The 21,930-nt window shown below is 41.5% G+C and overlaps 1 protein-coding gene across 2 annotated transcripts in view; it reads left to right on the forward strand.

The window, feature by feature from the left end:
• Positions 1-21,930, forward strand: part of LOC117535431 (dihydropyridine-sensitive L-type skeletal muscle calcium channel subunit alpha-1-like) — a 92,148-nt gene that overhangs the window by 23,005 nt on the left and 47,213 nt on the right. The window contains exons 6-25 of one of the 2 annotated variants that reach the window (XM_034199875.1): positions 496-701; positions 1,809-1,912; positions 2,050-2,195; positions 3,786-3,867; positions 6,380-6,540; positions 7,636-7,861; positions 8,003-8,210; positions 8,360-8,480; positions 8,655-8,769; positions 13,605-13,707; positions 13,808-13,877; positions 13,970-14,102; positions 16,339-16,468; positions 16,598-16,657; positions 17,249-17,355; positions 19,642-19,729; positions 19,815-19,922; positions 20,027-20,079; positions 20,492-20,638; positions 20,804-21,005. In XM_034199875.1, the coding sequence (XP_034055766.1) occupies positions 496-701; positions 1,809-1,912; positions 2,050-2,195; positions 3,786-3,867; positions 6,380-6,540; positions 7,636-7,861; positions 8,003-8,210; positions 8,360-8,480; positions 8,655-8,769; positions 13,605-13,707; positions 13,808-13,877; positions 13,970-14,102; positions 16,339-16,468; positions 16,598-16,657; positions 17,249-17,355; positions 19,642-19,729; positions 19,815-19,922; positions 20,027-20,079; positions 20,492-20,638; positions 20,804-21,005 (2,570 nt within the window). The remainder of the gene's footprint in view (positions 1-495; positions 702-1,808; positions 1,913-2,049; positions 2,196-3,785; positions 3,868-6,379; positions 6,541-7,635; positions 7,862-8,002; positions 8,211-8,359; positions 8,481-8,654; positions 8,770-13,604; positions 13,708-13,807; positions 13,878-13,969; positions 14,103-16,338; positions 16,469-16,597; positions 16,658-17,248; positions 17,356-19,641; positions 19,730-19,814; positions 19,923-20,026; positions 20,080-20,491; positions 20,639-20,803; positions 21,006-21,930) is intronic. The other variant, XM_034199876.1, reaches the window with a different exon arrangement.

Below are 21,930 nucleotides of genomic sequence, written 5' to 3' on the forward strand. Positions count from 1 at the left end.
TCCTCCTTCTCCCGTTTTCTGGTTTTGTCCGTGTTCTTTCTCTTGATCGTTTTCCTTTCGTTGTTCTTTATTGTTAATCCCATTAATCTCTTCCCTCCGCTGTTCCTTTTCAATGTCCGTGATCTGTGACTCAGTAGTATAATCCATTCCAGATGTCGAAGCCATTAAATCCATCAAGACAAAAAACACATCGACAGGGGGAAACCCCCAGACAGCAAAGGCATACGTACAAAAAACAGTAACTTTCAACAAAACAACGAAGATACACTTAAACTCACAAACGAATGTTCTCTCGTTACTTCCTGCTCCGTATGCGTTACTAGCGGTTCAGAGTAGTATGCCTGCTCTAACCACTGAGTTACAGGGGCCCTGTGTACTGTGTATTGACCAACATGGAATTTAGGGGGAGATTAAGAGAGAGAGAAAGTAAAATGGGTGCTACCATGTGTACACTTCACACTCATAAATATCCACTCATCCTCCCTTGGTCTTTAGATATCATTGCTACAGTGGAGAATGAGAAGCCGTCTCCATGTGCCCAGGCAGGAAATGGCCGGCGTTGTACCATCAACGGCACGGAGTGTCGAGCTGGGTGGCCAGGCCCAAACCAGGGAATCACACACTTTGACAACCTTGGCTTTTCCATGCTGACCGTCTACCAGTGCATCACCACACAAGGATGGACTGATGTCCTCTACTGGGTAAGTTCTTAGTGCTGTCTAAAAGCATAATGTTACTTCGAGTTCTTATTTCAGCAATCAAGGATCATTTGTTGTCAGTCCGCGGTAATAAAATGCAGTTTTATACCATTTATGACTAAATGAAACACAAACATCAGGCCACGTGCATTACTGCATTGCATTTTATAAATTGGCATCAGGAGGAATATAAAATGCAGAAACAGAAACACCAGTGGATTTTCATGGCAGATAATATGTCCAGCATCTTGACATTACCATTTGACATCAGTGAAACATTGTCCTGCAGCAATGGCAGAGATATCCTGAGTCGTGTCAATTTTCAAAACGCTGTATTGTTCACTTCAACACAAAATGCCCATGTCATTTCAACTCCACATTTCTGTGTGTAATTTAAATAAGAGATGAGATAAGATAGTACTTTATTGATCCCAATTTGGGAAATGTTTGTGTTGCAGTAGCATAAAAATACATGGCTTTGTACAATAAAAAATAAGACACAATAAATAAACAAGAAAGTAGAAAATATACATGTTGAATTTACAAATTAACAATAACAAGATATAAAGCAAGGTATTATATAAGTATGTGACAGATGGAATATTCAATATTAAAGTGGATATATACATGTAAAATGTACAGTGGGATTTTATTCCGAGAGAAACTACGGAGCAGAGAGTTCTCTTCCAGCCAGAGGTGATTTATTGTACAGAGTTATTGCAGTGGGCAGGAATGTGTTCCTGTATCGGTCCTTGTGACCGCGGAGCTGCAGCAGTCTGTTGGAGAAGGAGCTCCGTTGACTGTCCGTCCAGCTGCAGGTGGAGAGGGGGGGGGGTTATCCATGATGGACAACAGCCTGTTCAGTGTCCTCCTCTCCACCAATGGCTAGCATTACATGTTCCAGACCTACTCTGTATGCACAGTATTACATTTATATTTATATGCTTCCCTTAAGATGCCGACACATGTGTATTTCCCATGTAAGTTCACGTTTTGATTAAATGCAAATGTTGAAATGTTCTTTTAATTGTTGGTAATTACAAAATTCAAGTTAAACCAACCTATTTCTTTGAAAAAACAACAACAACAAAACTGTTCTTTTTCATATAGGTAAATGATGCTATAGGAATGGAATGGTCATGGATCTTTTTCACCTCACTAATCCTGGTTGGCTCCTTCTTTGTGCTCAACCTGGTTCTTGGAGTGCTCAGTGGGTAGGATTACCCAAACCTGAACTACACCCTTCCATTCATTTTGTGTGCACTATTTGCTTCTTTGTGTGTCTGCTCTTCACATTACTCAGTTTGATCAGTCTTTTTCTGTCTGACAATTGTCTTATTTTTCACGCTAGTGAGTTCACAAAAGAGCGAGAGAAGGCTAAGTCACGTGGAGAGTTTCAGAAGTTGAGGGAAACCCAGCAGCTGGATGAGGACCTTAAGGGCTATATGGAATGGATAACTCAAGCTGAGGTGATGGACATGGACCAGGAGGGACAGGGTAAGACACAAGACACGTTGTAGAATACCTGTTGTATGAACACACTACAAGGGAATGCCTAGGAAATGAACGGAATAATGTCTGTAATGGTTGAGCTCTCAACACTATAAGTTTCCTTTTTTATTTGTATGTAGAATCACTATTCAGTGTCGTTTTTATCTCTAAATATATTTGTGTGGTGAATAAAAATGATGCCTCTGCAACTGTGTGTTTCTTCGAGCTCAGCCAGGAAAGGGTTGTTCAGCACCTTTATCAGAACCAGCTTTATTGCCTGGTAGGCTTTTATATACTTGTCATTTGCCTTTTGTTATGTTATATTGCTCAACAAACTAAACTACACAAAGTAAGGGAAAACACCTCCAACGATTTCTCTACACCATGTCAAACAAACGGTCAATCTCCCACCTGTAGGTGGACTTATCCCCAACAGCATTTAGCTCATCTCTTGCTTGAAGAACTTGTTGACTTCACTCTCATAATGGAAGAAGTCTTCATTGTGGTTGGAGAGAAAGAGGCCTATAAGTTTCAAAGTAGAGAAAGGTCCAAGAATAGCCCAGTAAAGTGAGTGTGTTGGAACTGGTGGCTGGACACAAGGAGGAGATTTTGTCAAAACTGTCCCTTTGTCTTCCAAGTCACCAGTATAACTTATCAGTGTTGCACCAAACGCAGGTGAGCTACTGCATGCCAAGGCCAATTGTGCTTCACTTCCTGTCATATTCGGTCGTAAATGTATTATTAGGAGTTATACAAATGTGCAATCTGCGAGCAGACAAGCATTTTACGGTAAAATGATTTGCTAAATATTAGGGCTGTTAACGTTTGTGATTCATCTGGAAATCTTAACGCGTACATTTTTTTTAACACAATTGAATCACATTACCAAGTTCATCGCCTGCCTCCAGTTATTGATGTTTACCATGTGCATATAAGTGAAAAGACGAAGAAAGCAGAGAAACTGGCCAGGCTACATGTATTGCTCTGACTGAAGAGCACTGGACATCAAGCTTTAGTTGTGGTGAAAACAGGAAAATACATTTTGCAGAGCATGCACAAGTTTCTTGAAGAAGCACAGGAATAGGAATATCGGACTTTAGGAACAGATAGTGCTCGCAATATTATATCAGCAGAGATAATACAACAGACGAGTATATACCGTGTGACGAGCACATTATACAGAGGGGAATCACAGGGGCTTTGTTGATGCTTTAGCTAACTGTCGGGAAATCTTCCTACTTCATGCCAATATTGCTGAATTCCACAAGTTTGAATGTTAACATGAAGCAAAAGAAGAACCGTCTGATTTCTGGTTCCGGTTTGTCATTCATTTCTTTATAAGAACACCACAGATTTGTTTGTTTTATCTCACCCAATAAAAATACTACTTTTTAAAACAGATCTGCTCTCCTAGTTTGGATACTAGAATATAATATGTTAAGTGATTCATAACATCAACAATATTATTTAACAGATGGTGTGTGCGTGTGTGTGTGTGTGTGTGTGTGTGTGTGTGTGTGTGTGTGTGTGTGTGTGTGTGTGTGTGTGTGTGTGTGTGTGTGTGTGTGTGTGTGTGTGTGTGTGTGTTTTCATCAGGTCTGCTCACCACAGAAAATGGAGGATCAGAGACCGGAAGTGTCGGCCAAATGGACACCATGCAGCTTATCATCTATTACTAGTCAGTAGCGTGCTTGTCATCTTTAAAGTATCTTCTTTTCAAGATTTAAGTTTAGCAGAAGTGAATTTATTAAAGTTGTAGCATTTCTTTGTAATTACACTAAATATGTACATTAACATCCATTTAATCAATTCTGCCTTTGTTTTCAGTAAATACTGGTGACAGTTTTCAGCTTAACTTCAATAAAGTAAACATGATACTGAGTGGCAAATGCATCAAGGAAAGACTGAGGCCACTAATATCAACACTTACCGTGTATACATCAAGTTAATTAGTGATTTTAAAGCAAAACACGCTAATAACGTTTCTTCAGCTGAGGGCAATTTGCCCTCTTTTGCATCAGATGCAATTGTCTTTGTGGTAAAGTAAATCCTAAATGTTGGCTTCACCAAGAACACAGCAGGCAGAACCACGCCAGTCAGAGATTAAATAAAAGATCATTTCATTTTCAGACCGTAATCTACAGATCCTGACTAACGAGGTACAGAGGCTTATTTTAAAGATAAAAAAGGGAATTTTAAATGTGACAGAGCAATATTATATATTTTGTTAAGATCTGTCAATATCTACCTCTACTAGAATCTTTGGGTAAGACTCCTCACTAGGGATGCTCCGATCGATCGGCCGATACTCACTCTCTGCCGATCGATCGGTGCTCTCTAAAAATGCCGATCGCGAGAGCCGGTCGCATGACGTAAAATACATGACACTTTTCTCTGTGAAAACAAGCTCGCCAAAATGGCTTCACCAGTCTGGCAGTATTTTAAGGTGTCCGAAAAGGACAATAAAATAGCGGTATGCAACGTGTGTGAAGCAGAAATCCTGCAGCTCCAGTTATTGGGTCTAACTTCAGCAGCTACATTACCTACGGGTGCGTTCGTTAATAGTAACTGTGACGGACCGGTGAGCGGAGCAAAACACACACTAAGAGTTAGACCTAACACACTTAGCTATTTTATCTACCTCTGGAATAAGCTAAACTAGTTATAAATATATTTATTCTTCACTGTCGGGTCACTCATTTCTGGATCAGTGAGCTGCATGAGATACTGACGGCTGTCAGGAGAGAGAGAGAGGGGGAGAGAGGAAAAGAGAGTGCTTCCGCTCATTTCTCCCGTGTTATTATCCAAAGTGCTTCATTTGAATGTAATAATTATGTTGGTTGTTGTTTGTGGAAGCTCCAGTGAATGAGCCCCATTAACTGAGTTTTAAACATCACTTTAAATGGAAGATCCCCATAGGCCCCGCCCACTCGATCGGATCGGTATCGGCCGATACTGATTCCGGCGATCGCCCCCAAAGTTGGCGATCGGAGCATCCCTACCCCTCACCAGTTATATACACCCGTTCGCCCACTGAATTTACATTACGTAAACATAATTGGCCAATCAGGAAGAGCCTTCCCAAATGCATGCGTTGTCCACACAGTTTAAGGCAGCGACAGCGCTTACTTTATTCCTACCCCCTCTTCAGCGAGCGGCATAGAAGAGGCAGGGCCCCTTGGTAAAGGGTTCCACCTGTTCCTGTAGAACTAGGGTTACAACACATAACCAAGGTTATAACTCACACATACCCCTTTCCCACCAAACCAGTTCCCCTTTAGGCTCTATGCTTGCGCTTTTCTGGTTCTGAACGCTAAATGTTGATGGACAGGTCATGGATGGGAGAGTCCTTACCTGGGATGAAGAGCAGTTCGGTCTTGTTTAGATTGAGCTTCATGTGTGAGCAACCATCCACTGAGAGATGTCAGCCATAAGCAGAGATGCATGCGACCACCTGGGTTTCAGACCGGGGAACAGACAGAATGCTCGAGTCTTGCTCCGCGATGAGGGTCTAACTTCAGCAGCTACATTACCTACGGGTGCGTTCGTTAATAGTAACTGGGCGGTCCGGAGTCACTGTGGCACAGACTGGACCGCTGGTGAACAGCTGTTAGAACGGGCCGTTCAGGTGTTCAGAGCAGAGCGGCAGAGCGTGATGTGAACTGAAACGTTTTTCTGTCGCAATATTATTTAAGGAATCGTTGAGCTAGCTAACTAGCATACATTGTCACTATCTGCTAACGTTAGCTTTAGCCTTAGTTTTCGAATAGTTTTTTCATAGGCCATAAACAGAGGTGGCATAATTTAGTTGTTCTTCGACGCACGAAATTCTTTATTATTCTGCCGGATTATTTTGCACCTCTTCTTCTTCCACATCGCAGAAACTCCGTTCAAACATCAAAACGTTCAGCTCGGTCGGGAATCGATTGCTATTACTTTTCTCATTCGTAACTTTCATAATTCCAGAGATACATCCCATAATTCATCACATTTTTAACATTGAAGTCAATGGAGAAACTCTTCAGACTTGAACAATCTTCATGCTATTTCAATTTCCCCTGGTGTCACTTGAAGCCAGGTGTGCAAAACAGCTGGAAAAATAATCAAGCTCACCGATGTCATCTTACTTTAAGGCCTATTGAGTACTCACCCTTTCTCCTGATTCAACTTGTGTTTCTCCCTTTGTGCAGTAAGCTTGCTCGTAAGTGGAACCGTTGGTTACGGCGTAAATGCAGAGTGTATGTGAAGTCCAACCTGTTCTACCGGTGGGTGATCACGCTGGTCTTCCTTAACACAATGGCCATCGCAACAGAGCACCACAAACAGTCCCAGAGTCTCACCAACTGGCAAGGTCTGAGCACACACACCTTACACAGGGATACTCAACGTGCTTTGCAAAATGACAGGGGCCAGGGGAAAGTGTTCACAGTCAAACACTGAATGACATTGAATTTACACAGCACAATCTTGCCCTTTACCCTCTCCCTCTTACACTTCCATACGCTTATCTAGTGTCTAGTCTCTTCACTACTTAAAGGTAGGGTAGGTAAGAATGGAGAAACCAGCTCGAGTGCGCTAGAATTTGAAACTACGCAGCCGAAAAAAATCTACCCCTTCCTTCAGACTTCCTTACTTCCTCCATCACACACGAATGCGCACATGACCAATGAGGGCACGAGATAAGTTTGTGCACAGATGGAAGGCTGACAGGCAGGTAGGCCATCCAGTTCGCCTAAGGTCGTGCTTTTTACAGTACCACGGCTTCCACAGAGGACATTTTTTTAATGTATTTATTGTCAAAGCATTTAATGTATTCATTGCTATCTGGATGTTAAGAGCATTCCATGGAATATAACAAGTGTTTCTGAAGTGAATTACCTACCCCACCTTTAACCTTTAAAAATAAAACAGGAAACATACTATACACTAACCTAAGACCATGACACAATATGAAATCTGAAGTACAGCCTGAGGCATATGATTTATTAATTAGACAGCACATAATTCCCATAATTGCAGAGAGAAGAGCTTTGAGACAGAAATGGCGTAACAGAACTTATTCTGGTTGAAGCAAGGAAATATCAAATAATAAACTTTGGAAGCTCCCAGAGACAGCAGAGACCTCACAGCAGAGAGCAGGGAAGGGGGTGGAAACAGCAAAGACTGTGACATGTTAATGCTATGTAAATATAATACATCAATTAGTATCAATGTATTTTCATAGTCAACACATTACTACCAAAAATGTGTTCAATTATGATTTGTTATGCTCTAAATGTTCCACGATGTAAAGTAATGACACAATCTGTGAATAACTCTGTCTCTTTCTATCTCTCTTGACACTGCCTCTCTCTTCATACCGTGGCCTCTTGACACTGCCTCTCTCTTCATACCGTGGCCTCTTGACACTGCCTCTCTCTTCATACCGTGGCCAAACCATCACCAGACCATTCCAATAAAGTACTGCTGTCCATGTTTGCGCTGGAGATGTTCATGAAGATGTACGCTCTGGGTTTGCCCTCTTACTTCATGTCTCTCTTCAACCGCTTTGACTGCTTTGTGGTGTCCACTGGCATCCTAGAGCTGATCCTGGTCCATATGGGCATCATGTCAGTGATGGGCATCTCTGTGCTGCGCTGCATACGCCTGCTCCGCCTGCTCAAAGTCTCCCGGTGAGGAACAAGCCAGTGTGTCTTCATCAGTATATAATCAAAAGAATGTTTAGGACAAAACCTTTTGATTGACAAATGTAGTTTCAGAGCAGATGTAAATATAATCCCAATGCCTTATTGAAGTGATGCTGTGTGCCCTAGATACTGGACGTCTCTCAGTAATCTGGTGGCTTCCCTCTTGAACTCGGTCCGTTCCATCGCCTGCTTGCTGCTGCTCCTCTTCCTTTTCATCGTCATCTTCTCCCTGCTGGGTATGCAGGTGTTTGGAGGGAAGTTTAACTTTCCCAACCAAGCCAAGCCCCGCAGCACTTTTGACAGCTTCCCTCAGGCCCTCATTACTGTGTTCCAGGTACAATCACAACCAATAATATCACAACCAATAATTAAACTGATGAGAAAAATAATTTCTTAAAAAAAAGGTTGAAATATTTGCGAAATATTTCTCACTTATTTGCAGTAAAATAACTCTTAATAAATGTTTGATTGCATGCGTTTCAGATCCTGACAGGAGAGGACTGGAATGCTGTAATGTACGATGGCATTAACGCTCATGGAGGACCCACCATGCCTGGCATCTTAGTCAGCATCTACTTCATCATCCTCTTTGTCTGTGGAAATTGTATCCTTCTAGTGTGTGTGTGTGTGTGTGTGTGTGTGTGTGTGTGTGTGTGTGTGTGTGTGTGTGTGTGTGTGTGTGTGTGTGCATGCGTGTGTCTTTAGCAACAGTAAACACTTACCATGAGAACTGCAGATCAATTGAAAAATACTGTAAACATCTTTGACTGTCTTTCAGTCATTCTTCTAAATGTCTTCCTGGCCATTGCTGTTGATAATTTGGCGGAGGCTGAGTCTCTGACTCTGGCACAGAAAGAGAAGGCGGAGGAAAAAGAACGTAAGAATGCACTGAGGTAAGTCTTCCTAAATATTACAAATTAAACATATTTAGTTTATCAAAGCCCATATTTTTATGTTATATTCTTACTTGCAATTGTCCCCATATAAATTAGCTTTAGCACATTTACACATATGTTACAACGGGATTTGTGTGGTGGCCAAATAATAACAGTACTTTTTTTTACATTTTGTTAGCGCTTTTACAGGTGCTCAAAGTCGCTTTACAGAGATAGTGAAAAGAAAAGAACAACAAATAAATATAGTTAAAGTCAAATGAAAATCAAATAATACAAAAACAATCACACATTAAAATCCAGATTGAAGAGGTGAGTTTTCTGAGTGTTTTGAAGGTGGTGAGGTCAGTGCAGTCTCTGATGGGTTCGGGGAGTGAGTTCCAGAGGGAGGGGGCAGCGACGGAGAAGGCTCTGTCCCCCCAGGTCCGGTGATTGATGCGGGTGGGGATGGATAGGAGGTTGGCTTCTGATGAGCGGAGGCAGCGGGAAGGGGTGTGGTGGTGCAGCAGGTCTGTGAGGTAGGTGGGGGCGTGATTATTGAAGGCATCGTGCGTTATTTGAAGTTGATTATTTGACGGACAGGGAGCCAGTGGAGGTTCTGGAGGACGGAAGTGATATGGTCTGTGGAGCGGGTGTGGGTGAGGAGGCGGGAAGCAGAGTTCTGGATATGTTTATCCATGTGTAGTTTATTGAGGAGGTTGGATGGTATGCCGTAGAGCAGTGACCATCAACTGGTGGCCCGCCAGACATTATGATCCGGCCCGCACGGCAGGGGTGACTGTGGCGTTGGCGGAGTGGTTAGTGTGTTCGCCCCCCCACACATGTCACTTCGAGTTACGCCGGTTCGAGCCCCACGCTCGTCAAATTTTTTGTTGTGTCCTTGATCAAGACACTACGTTCCCAAAGGTGCTGTATAAGTGATATATATAAAGATGATGATTACTTTAAAAAAAAGATTATTTATGAGGAGAAGTTTGTTTAATCTGTATATGAACCGTTCTTTGTTTTTTTCCGTTTCAAAACCGAATAGGAAAAACTAAAAACTGGTGTTGTTTTTTAGTTTTTAAACCAAAACGGGTTAACAAGAAAGTTACCAGTTCGCCAAGGAGGAAGAGGAGCACACAGGAAAACCGTTTCATTGCAGACTGTTATGTTTAAGTGGGGAAATGGCAGCGCATATATTATTTGAGATATGCGTGCCTGGCAAACAATTTTCTTATATCCTGCAACCGTTTTCCACCAATCAAGACACGGTACAGTATTAATACAAACGTTGATTCCTTTCCCTGCCAATCAGTACTGCTTTCAGTTTTATTAATTATTATTATACAGGCTTATAAAAAAAAAAAATGTTTTCAATAAAGTGAACATATTAATCAATTATATATATATATATATATATATATATATATATATATATATATAATATAAATAAATTAAAAATGAATATTCAATTACTATATTCAAAGATATTAACAGGAGGATGTGCAAAACAGACAAACTAATAAGGCTTTATTTAAACATTAAAGAACACTTTAAGTTAAGGTCTTCTTTTGAATAAGAAAAAACGGACCCGTCCAATTCCAGTTTTGGAAAGTCTGCCGTGGTTCCATTCCATTTCATAGAGCTGTTGAAGCTCAGCGTAACCTTGTCGCACTGCCACTCCAACATCCAATCACAGGGCTTGATGACTAATCACTGGGTTTGTAAAGCAAGGCGGATGTTGTAGTCCCAAACGATAGCTGGGGATTCTGGGTAGTGTAGTGCCTTCGGAAACTGTAGTGTCTAAACTGTCAGGGTAGAGCGAAGCAGACAGGACCCAAATGCAGATTCCACAGAAAACTGCTTTATTCCAAGGTCAAATGGAAACAAAACAGAACTCTTCCCCGTGAACATAGTCAAGACACACAAGGAACTAACAATGACAGACAGAAAAAACAGAACTTAAATACACACAGGACTAATCAAAGAAACAAGAGACAGGTGAGGAGGGAGGAGAAAACACAGGGGCACCAGGTGAACACAATCGGGTAATCAGACAGGAGAGAACACTGACAGAAAGCAACAGGCAAGACAGGGGGTGAAGACTTTTCAATATAAAACAGGAAACCAAAGACTGAAAAAGACAAGACAAAACAAAACACAGACAGATCGTGACATAAATTCTGAAAAATCTATTTGTTTCTCTGAATCGAAGGTTAAAAACACAAAAGCATTGTACACAATTTAAACCAATCAATATTGTGTAATTAACAAGGATAAACTGATGTTTTTTAGTGGATGAGTAATGCAGATATCACTGTGTAATCATTTGTAATCACCATCGATGGCGGCTCCATCCACCCTTCCCCTGAGGTTCGCAGCCTGGGCGTCACTCTGGACTCCAGCCTCACCTTCAACTCCCACATCAGATCTACTGTCAAAACCGCTTTCTTTCACCTACGAAACATCTCCAGACTCCGGCCCTCTCTCCCCGACCCCGTTGCAGAAACATTAATTCATACCTTCATCTCTTCTCGTCTGGACTACTGCAATGGAGTTCTGTTCGGGGTCACCAGCAAAGCCCTGGACAGGCTCCAGTACGTCCAGAACTCTGCAGCCAGGCTCCTCACCCACACTAAGCCCTGGCAACACATCACCCCTACCCTCATCCACCTTCACTGGCTCCCGGTCAAGTCACGCATCCAGTACAAACTCCTCCTGCTAACTTACAAATCTCTCCACTCCCTAGCCCCTCCATACATCTCTGACCTCCTTCAGCCCTACACCCCCTCTCGTCACCTGCGGTCCTCTGACAAAGGGCTGCTCTCCATCCAGCGCTCCAAGCTGAAAACATTTGGCAACAGAGCCTTCAGTGTCGCAGCCCCCACCCTCTGGAACTCTCTCCCCTGTGCAATCAGGAATGCAGACACTCTGGACACCTTCAAAAAACACCTCAAACACCATCTGTTCACTCAGGCCTTTGGCCTCAACTAATATACAGTACTCAGCAACCTGTTCCTGTTTTTGTTTTCTTCAGCCTATGTATCTTTATTATTACTTTTTGTTTTGTTACTTCCCATTGTAAAGCGTCCTTGGGTTTCGTGAAAGGCGCTATATAAATTGAAATTATTATTATTATTATTATTATTTGACAGTGAGGGGAATATATCCGGTTTTATTATGAAAACGTCAAGACCGGAAAAACTGTTTTCACCCACGCTAACTTTACATGGAAGCTGCATACACGTTATCCTGGCGAGACCTCAAATAATCTTCGTAATATCTATCAAACTGTAGATCCTACACATCGACTGGACGTGGATTCTAAGAGTACAATATACACTTCTCGCCAGAAATCGAATCAAAAAGCGTTTTAATGGCCAAACTATTCCACAATTTAGGATTTTCCAGAGAGGGTTATTTGTGAATAAACGTCCCTAAACGTGGTCGTGTTTCTTACACGACCACTAGAGCACCTCTAGTGGTCGTGTAAGAAACAACATACACTTTAAAACGTGTCTCTGGGTCGTAATAAGGGCATGAACAATCGGCCTATATGGTCGTTTTTTGTAGGAGGACAGGCTGTGAAGGTGAGATGGATTTGAGATTTCTGTAGGTTATTGTGTGTTTTTGCTTTTGGGCGGGGATATTGATGTCCATGATGATGGCCAGGTGATCAGAGATGTGGAGATTGAGGCTGGACAGATGATGGATGGTGAGACCAGTGGAGCAGACCAAGTCCAGGATGTGACCACGGCTGTGTGTTGGGAAGTTGATGTGTTGAGAGAAGTTGCAGCAGTGAAGGGTTTCCTTCAATTCAGAGGCATATTTGCAGGTCGGGTCGTCAACATGAATGTTAAAATCACCTAAGAGGAGAACAGATGGGGATATGGCAGAAAGCTGAGTGAGAATGTCAGAGAGGTCGGAGAGAAAGGAGGGGTTTGGCTTCGGGGGACGGTAGATGATGGCTGTGACCAGGGGAGTGGACCAGAGAGTTTGAAGATCAGGTGTTCAAATGAAGAAACATCAGGGGTGGAGATTATGGTCGTTTTTATTTCCTTTCTGATAATAGCAGCTTTACCAGCAGTTTCTACAGTTTGTAGATGTATGTGAATCCTGCTGCTTAGTAGGTAGACTAGACACTTAAGCACCTTTGAGTCCAAGAAAAGAGACATACAAATATAATTTATTATTATTATAACTAGTATTCAGAGAACAGGATGTCAATGTGCTGCCTGGATTCAATCAATAACTTGAAAATGATAAATGCTGTCAAGTCGAGTCCACATTAAATGTGAACCAAATTACTCTCCAAACATGCCCTGTCAGGAAACAAGTGGGAGGGGGTTGGGGGTGAAACGATTGCCGTTGCTCATACTTTGGGAGTCTCTAGACATACTGAGGATACATTTATGTTCAAATGCCATGAACATGTGTATTTAGCAAAATATGTGACCATTAAGTGCTTGAGCTACGACATTGTGTCAGACTTTGTTTAAGTGTTTTATGTGTACCCTTTTGCTTCAGAAGATGCAGTTATGGATGATTTTTAAGATTTGTAGTTATCTCGTAGAAAATGCTGCATCACTAAATTAATTCATTTGCGTAAAGTTATATAATGAGAGAAGCCAGTCGTGTGCTGGGTGATGTTGTCCTGGTCCTGGTGCCTGCTCCACTATGTTTCTGTGGAACGGGTTTGCTGGCTTTCAGAGAAAGGTTGATATAACTCACGATACACCAAACCCTTTTGTGAAACCATGAAGCATAGTTGTTGTATCTCTACATAAAGATTCATGTTGTTAATCACTGCAATGTTCTTAAATGCCTCATGCTAACCACCAGTTGATTTCTAGGGCCAACATGCCTGATAAGGCAACAGAGGAGAAAGCAAATCTCGCAAAGAAGTTGGCCGAGCAAAGGGCCAAGGGCGTAGAGGGCATCCCTACGACTGCCAAGGTGAGGCATCCAAGAGCATGACAATTGCAAAGAAAATATTCCAATTTAATAGATTTGTTTCTCTTTTTACCTTTTATTTATATCAATTTGAAATATGCAGCTCAAAATCGACGAGTTTGAGTCTAACGTCAATGAGATTAAAGACCCTTTCCCTCCAGCAGACTTTCCTGGTAAATCACAATACCTCCATACGGTTGATCATTCTATTCCAAACTCAGAGGTAGAAAAGGCATTTACTAATCCATGGTGCTTTGTTTGCTAGGTGATGATGAGGAGGAGGACCCTGAGATCCCAGAAAGCCCTAGACCTCGTCCGATGGCAGATCTGCAGCTGAAGGAGGAAGCAGTGCCGATGCCAGAAGCCAGCTCATTTTTTATCTTTGGACCTCAGAACAAGTATGACAGCTTGTGTTTGGTTTGATGAACAAGATGCAGTGATAATAAGCTCAACCAGTTTTGAATGTTAATGGCAGTTTGACATTTATTTTGTTGTGTTTGACAAGATAAAATATTCACATTTACAAAAATACACATTTTGTGAACTTAGACAACAGCCTGGATAATCATACCAGGATTTGAGGAAAAAGCAGGATCAGGACCAGTGGCATCATTCCTATAAGAGCAGTTTAGGGGGTACTGCCTGTGCCGTGACCGCTTGGGTGCTTTGCTAAATTATTCAATTGTGTTTTATAATTATATTGAAGATTGACTATGTAAGCCACATTATTCCACACTGAAATCCCCTTTGTGTCATCTGTCATCCCATGTGAATGAAAGTGTGTATTGCTTTAAAATGTTTGTTCAAGACACACATCAGGTGTTCTATTTGACTGTTGGAGGGAAAATATGTCATCCTCTTGCTTAGGATAGTCTACAGTCAGTTAAACCATTGATTTGTTGGCATTGCTCCCGAACCTAGGTTAATTAGTAACTTCATTTCAAACATGAAAGCGGGATGCAACACTTATTTTAAAAGTAGAACACGGTGGTGATGATGTTCATCTTGCATGCCACTGCTCCCACGGCCCAGTATTCTGCAACCCCAATAGTCCCAACATGTCCCATTGTCTGGCAGCCAGTTATCCAACAATATTAGCACACTGAAAGCTAACTGTTTCTAAGATAAACTTATTCTGCAACACAATTAATTATATATAGTTACTTATTATGCAAATGCTTTGAACTGGTTCACTATAAAATATAATTTAAATGTAAGTCTTTTAAAGTGTTGCTGCTATAGGCTTAGACTGCCAGGTGACCTTCACCTTTCATCTCTTTCTCTAGATCTGTATGTGCTCATGTCCTCTCTATCTCTTTGCCCTTACTAGTACAGTGGTTAAGCTCATATATGGAAGGTATTGTGCCCTTTATGAAAAAAGCACGACATTTTCACCAGTGTTAGTACTATTCCTGTAGTAAGGCTGATGTTAATTATATTAAGAACGTTAAGTCCAACAATGTCCCAGATTTCTTTAAAAAGTCGCGCAGGGTCAACATCGCTTGGAGAACCCGAGGGTAGAATACATTATTAGTTCCACAGAGGGGAAATGTACGTAGATCCACAGACAGCTTAATGTTACATATGTTACATGCATTAAAAAGTATTAAAGCTAAAAAAGTTAGGATATAATAAAAAATAGAATAAAAATAAAAAGTTACACAATTTACAAAATTCACATCCTGTAACAGTTCTTAGGATTTAGCAGCCAGGTATATATTGCAGTTATTAACGGCATATATATATATACTTATAGCAGATATTGCACATAGTTGGTTGGTATTTAACAGCAAGGGGTGTTATAGTCTGTGTTGTTGTTGTTGTTGTTGTGTGTGGGGGGGAGGGGGTCTACTAGGGGCCGTGGTGGTTGTACAGTCTGACCGCTGCAGGAAGGAAGGACCTGCGGTATCTCTCCGTGAGACAGCAGGGGTGCAGCAGCCTGTCGCTGAAGGAGCTGCACAGTGAGGACAGGATGTCCTGGAGGGGGTGAACACATTGTCCAGCAGGGAGGACAGCTTGGCTGCCATTCTCCTGTCTCCCACCACCTCCACAGTGTCCAGAGGACTCCCCAGGACAGAGCTGGCCTTCCTTACCAGTATGTTCAGTCTCTTCCTGTCAGCAGCCGAGGTGCTGCTGCCCCAGCAGGCCACACCATAGAAGATGGCTGATGCCATAACAGAGTCAAAGAAGGTCTGAAGGAGTGCCCCCTGCATCCCGAAATACCTCAGTCTCCTCAGCAGAAAGAGTCTGCTCTGTCCCTTCTTGTACGGAGCAGCACAATTATCAGTCCAGTCCAGTTTATTGTTCAGATGAACACCCAGGTATTTGTAAGAGGTCACGATCTCAATGAGCTTCGGTAATAATCTTTCTAGCTCTAGTAGTCAGCTTTCCTACTGACAACGAAGATAACACTAAGGGCTTCTACAGTGTGAATGAAGCTGTAAACAAGTTGACGCGGCTTCAGGTTTGTGCTTGACCAATGGTTACAACTTTGTACTGCAAGCGTTCTCCTCCTGGATACTATGCCATTGAGAAGTACACCATTTACTATGGTCACCTTTCAAATGTATTTCATGTCTGGGATCTCACAAATTCTCTCAACATACTCATAAACATATCATTATACCATTGCAGGTTCCGGAAGCTCTGCCATCGTATAATCAATGCAACGACTTTCACCAACATCATCCTCCTCTTCATCCTCCTGTCGTCTGTGTCTCTAGCTGCTGAAGATCCCATCGACCCCATGTCCTTTAGAAACCAGGTAACAAGTGCATGCCTGCATCATTGTAATTTAAATGTTAAAGCTACTATGCAAGTTGAATTTATATTGTCAGTGTTAAGTATGCATTTTCTATTAAGATTCATATTGCAACTAATGTCACATTTTCAGGTGTTGGCCTATGCTGATATAGTCTTCACTTCGGTGTTCACAGCGGAAATTGTGCTCAAGGTAATAACAAGCACCACAGATAACTTTGTTAATAATGAAAGGTGGTAAATTAAAGAAACCTGAAGAGGTGTGGAAAGCATAGTGAACCTAGAGGTCCCTGGAACTGTGAAAAAAAATCACACCAGGCGCAGTGCCAAAATGTGCCTGGGGTGTACAATCGGTAGGACCAATGGCCCCTTTCCAACTTCGTACCCCCCAGTCTACACTCCTTTGTAGACTGGGGGGTACTTTGAACTAAAACACCTTTCTTCAGTCCCAGCTACAGTAAGAGTCCTAGCAGACACGTTTAACACGATGACACATAAGGTGGAAACAATACGAGCACGCTGTCACCGCAGGTGAATTAGTTTGACAGGAAGTAGCAGAGTGCTGTCATCTCCCTTCTTTAAAGGTGGAAGAGATGGGAAACTAAGTTAACAAACGTTCTAGAAGGCAAAACATCCACAGCAGTCTTGATTTTTGCTGATTTGGGATTTTTAAGACATAATATATTACATGTTTTTTCTTTATCGGAAATGTGTAATTCATTCAACAGGAACTTCTTATTTGTGCAGTTTGGTTTTCTATATGGATGACAAGTATTCTTTTCAGATGACAACATATGGTGCCATTCTTCACGAAGGGTCTTTCTGTCGGAACTCTTTCAACATCTTGGATCTTCTGGTGGTCAGTGTATCTCTCCTCTCAATGGGCATGGAGTAAGTGGATTTTAAAATGTACCTGATAACTTCTTAGTCCTCGTTCTATCTTGCAAACATTCCCTGAATGAATACAGTAGTCACTGTAAGGGAAACTTCTGCAGCAATGGAGAGTCAGGACTCAGAGAGACACGGGACGAGCAGGAGTTCTGATGTCAAACACTGGTGTTTATTACAAGTATCGGCCGGAGAATTCACATCACAAGTCACACAGTCAAAGGTTCTGACTGCACGGGTGGGTTGCCATGTCAAATCTGCGGCGCCTCTCTCTCTCGATAGACCTTTTAACTAGTTCAGAGAGAGTAAACAACATATTTGGGGAGATAGACTAAACAGCTGGGCCCCCTGAATCACTTGCGTGTGACCCTTAATGGCCTCGAAGCCAGTGTTCCCACAGCCGTAAACCATTTCGTGACCGAGAGTTTAACTGGTTTATCAAGATAGCTGGAGCCTCCCATTCCTTAAGAGAGATACCAGAGCCAGGGTTGGTCGTAAACGTCAACACACAGAAAAGGTTAAATATCTTAGGAGTAAGACAGAATTATTCCCTCACAGTTTCTCCCTTTTTATCATTTATGATAACCTTAAAACATTAGTCTAATAATAATTTGGTCAATACTTAAATCAATAGGCGTCTTCAGATTTGAATGTGGTCTCACCGTACATCAATTACATCACAGAGTAGAATAAGATCGAAACATCCAACCACAATGATACAAACAATCATAATAGAAAAATCATCTCTCATCAATGTTTGGATCATCTGTTGTCAAAAGCACAATAATGAACACACATAAAACACAGATGCTTAATAGCAAAAACATGTACTTTAAAATAATATGTTTTAACAATTAACCATTAGTTAATCTCACTTATCAAACTATAAAATCAAAACCAGCTTGCAGTTTAAAGATTTAATTTAAGGCAATCACTAGTAAAAAGCATTTAAAACTCAGGACCATAAGAGATCCAGCTAAGGTATAAAATCAGGATCATAAGAAATCCAGCTAAGGTATAAAATCAGGATCATAAGAGATCCAGCTAAGGTATAAAATCAGGATCATAAGAGATCCAGCTAAGGTATACAATCAGGATCATAAGAGATCCAGCTAAGGTATACAAATGTGTAATCTGCAAAGTTACAGTATCCTCAATTTTAGGATTACTTTACGTTTACTTCATTACATATTAAATCAAAAGACTATGGCATGATAACATAATTACATTACTTCAATTATCAATCTTTATGTCATTTCAAACCCTTTGTGGTAAACAAACCAAGTGCCTCCCCAAACAAGACACGCCGATCAAACCTTATAGAAAGTGCTAAACGCCCCACTGTAACTACTACCACAGCCTAAAGCTACCCAAAGAGAAAAGCGACTGGTTAAAAAAAAGTATAAACACGCATAAAATAAACAGAACATTAACACGTTCGTCAAACGTTTAGAGAAGTTATCAATTACTAATTATCATGGAAAGCTACGGCAAATGCAGTCCAAGTTGGCGTAAACAAATGAGCGTGACTGGGAGCTACTTCACACAGCACTTGGAGTGACCGCTTTCTTGAGATTCAGTTCCCCGGCCCGACGTAGGATCTCATTGCGAATGTGAAAGTAGTGAACTCTTACGATGAATGGTCGGGGTGCATCTCCCTCTCTGGGCCTGTCCCGCAGTGTACGATGGGCTCGAGCAGGGGCTCTTCATCCAGACGAAGTATTTCCTCAAGTAGTTTGGCGATAAACTCAGTCGGACAAAGCCCCTGCATTCTCTCCGGTATGCCCACCAGCCGAATATTATTCCTTTTGGATCTTCCTTCCAGGTACTCGCACTGATCATCCAAATGTTTAGCTTGAGCCGTTAGCCTGCTAACTGTAGCTTCAGCTCCGTTAGCCGTCGCTATGGTCCGTAGCAGCTCGTTCAAGCTCAAGCACGTGTTGCTCGACTTTCTCTTGCAGTGGTCCTATTGACTCTTTTAATTCTTTTCGGACAGAGGTTATCTCGGAGCGTAGGCTCGAAGACAAAGAGTCCATTTTCCCCAAAATGTCGGGTTTCAGGGAGTCCATCCAACTCAGGACTAAACTTTGACAACATCCTCAATGGAATACTAGCCCTCTTCACCATTTCCACCAAAGTGGATGGCCAAAGTGACATTTGTTTCAAAATGTGTGTACAATCTAAGTTTGAAGCGTACTGACTGAGGTACCCCTCTTTAAGCTCTCATCTTTAACTTGTTGACTCCTGGATGTATTAAGCAATATCACTGCCTTTGTTTGTATCCTCTAGATCCAGTGCCATCTCAGTGGTGAAGATTCTCAGAGTGTTAAGGGTACTTCGACCGTTAAGGGCCATTAACAGAGCCAAGGGACTCAAGGTATAAGATGTTGATAAATTGACTTGCAGTTTGAAATGGCCTTAATACTGAACTGATTCATCCTCAGTAATATCTCTGTCTTTAGCATGTCGTCCAGTGTGTGTTTGTTGCTATCAAGACCATTGGAAACATTGTACTGGTCACCATGCTGCTGGACTTCATGTTTGCCTGCATTGGAGTCCAACTTTTCAAAGTCAGTAAAAGGATATTAAAACATTTAAAAGCAGAATGTTGCTAACACTGTATTTTGTAATGGAGATACATGTCTGATTGTTCTCATCCTTGCTGCCTTTTCAGGGCAAGTTCTATGAGTGCACGGATCCTGACAAAATGACTGAGGAAACATGCAAGTAAGAACTTTGTTTTGTGCATTTAAGCAGTGATGCCACTCTAGGCTTTTATATCAAAGTAATTGGATAACCTGGAATTTAGAAATCAGAAAAGAAGCCACAGATTTGGAAGTTCAGGTTTAACCCGGTGTTTACTTTAGGATTTATTTGAAAAACAGACAGGTGTTCATTCATGGAAGCAAGCTGTACTCTTATGTCCTGGGAGATCAGAAAAATAAACATTTGAACCACCCAAGACAAAGGCCCAGCTAAAATGATATCCATTTCTAATATCAGTACCATAACGCAGTGTGTTCAAATTCTAGCTTTTTCATATTTAAAAGGTCCTGAAATTGTTAAACTTAGCTGGATGAACCTGCAGACAGTGGATCTGACTGTAGCCCTGCCTGTCCGTTTCTTCTGTGTGGCTCAGAGGCTGGTATATAAGGTACCAGGAAGGAGCACTCCATGAAATGGAGGTCCATGAGAGGCAATGGACCAACTCAGGACTAAACTTTGACAACATCCTCAACGGAATGCTAGCCCTCTTCACCATTTCTACCTTTGAAGGATGGCCAAAGTGAGTTCTGAATTGTTATGTGTACTGTTGTTCCTAATTCTGTCTGTGATATGCTGTATGCAGCATGAATAAAAGTGTAGTCCCATTTACTTCCGCAAACCACTATTTCCTGTATTCTAATTTATTTCTGTGAACTTCATTTTTCTTTTGTATTTATTTACCCAGGATATTATATAAAGCCATTGATTCCAACTTAGAAGATAAAGGTCCAGTGTACAACAACCGAGTGGCCATCTCGATCTTCTTCATCTTCTACCTCATCCTTATCGCCTTTTTCATGATGAATATATTTGTTGGATTCGTCATCGTCACCTTCCAGGAGCAAGGAGAGCAGGAGTATAAGAACTGTGAGCTAGACAAAAACCAGGTATGTTCAAAAATACTGGAAATGAAACTGAACATGAAAGCTCTACCAGCTCAGATTGAGAGAAGATAGAAAATCCTGAATAACAACACACAAGAACCCAAGAAGCCCTTTCAAAAATGTTATACCTGGAGGATATGAATAAAACGAAGGAGTTCACTGAGCTGACCAAACAGAGCTCACAGAACATTCACACACACACACACACACACACACACACACTCACTTCAGGGGACATTACATTGACTTACATGCATTTCCTGGAGACTTATCCTAACCTTAACCATAACCAACACATGCCTAACCCTAACCCTTAACCTAAACCTAACCAAGTCTTCACCCTAAAATTAATGATTCCCCTCTTGGGGACCTCCAATTTGTAAGGGAAGTGAGTCCCCACATATGAGAGGCCGTCTAGCTCACAACTCATACTTGGTCTTACAAACAATATCAGAATCTCACACATACACCATTCAACTCTTTTATACATATTGCTAAACACTTTTACACGCACAATCATACTCTCTTTCACACACTTTTGTCTGGGCCATAAATCAAACTGACTTACATACCAAACTGTATTTTCTTAGAAACACTATTATTCCCACTTACATACCACATCATACTACAATATTATACTCTAGTAGTGTATGCAAGATGGAAAACTTTGTGTTTGAGAAAGAATGATAGTGTATGTGAGAGAGGAATTGTAGTATGTATGAGGGTATAGTAGTGTGTGTGAGAGAGAATGATAGTGTATGTGAGAGAGGAATTATAGTATGTATGAGGGTATAGTAGTGTGTGTGAGAGAGAATGATAGTGTATGTGAGAGAGGAATTATAGTATGTATGAGGGTATAGTAGTGTGTGTGAGAGAGAATGATAGTGTATGTGAAAGACAATGCAGGGTTGCGGTCGAATAGTCCGTT

The sequence above is a fragment of the Gymnodraco acuticeps genome, unplaced genomic scaffold (assembly GCF_902827175.1).
Source record: "Gymnodraco acuticeps unplaced genomic scaffold, fGymAcu1.1, whole genome shotgun sequence".
In the NCBI taxonomy this organism is placed as follows: domain Eukaryota; kingdom Metazoa; phylum Chordata; class Actinopteri; order Perciformes; family Bathydraconidae; genus Gymnodraco; species Gymnodraco acuticeps.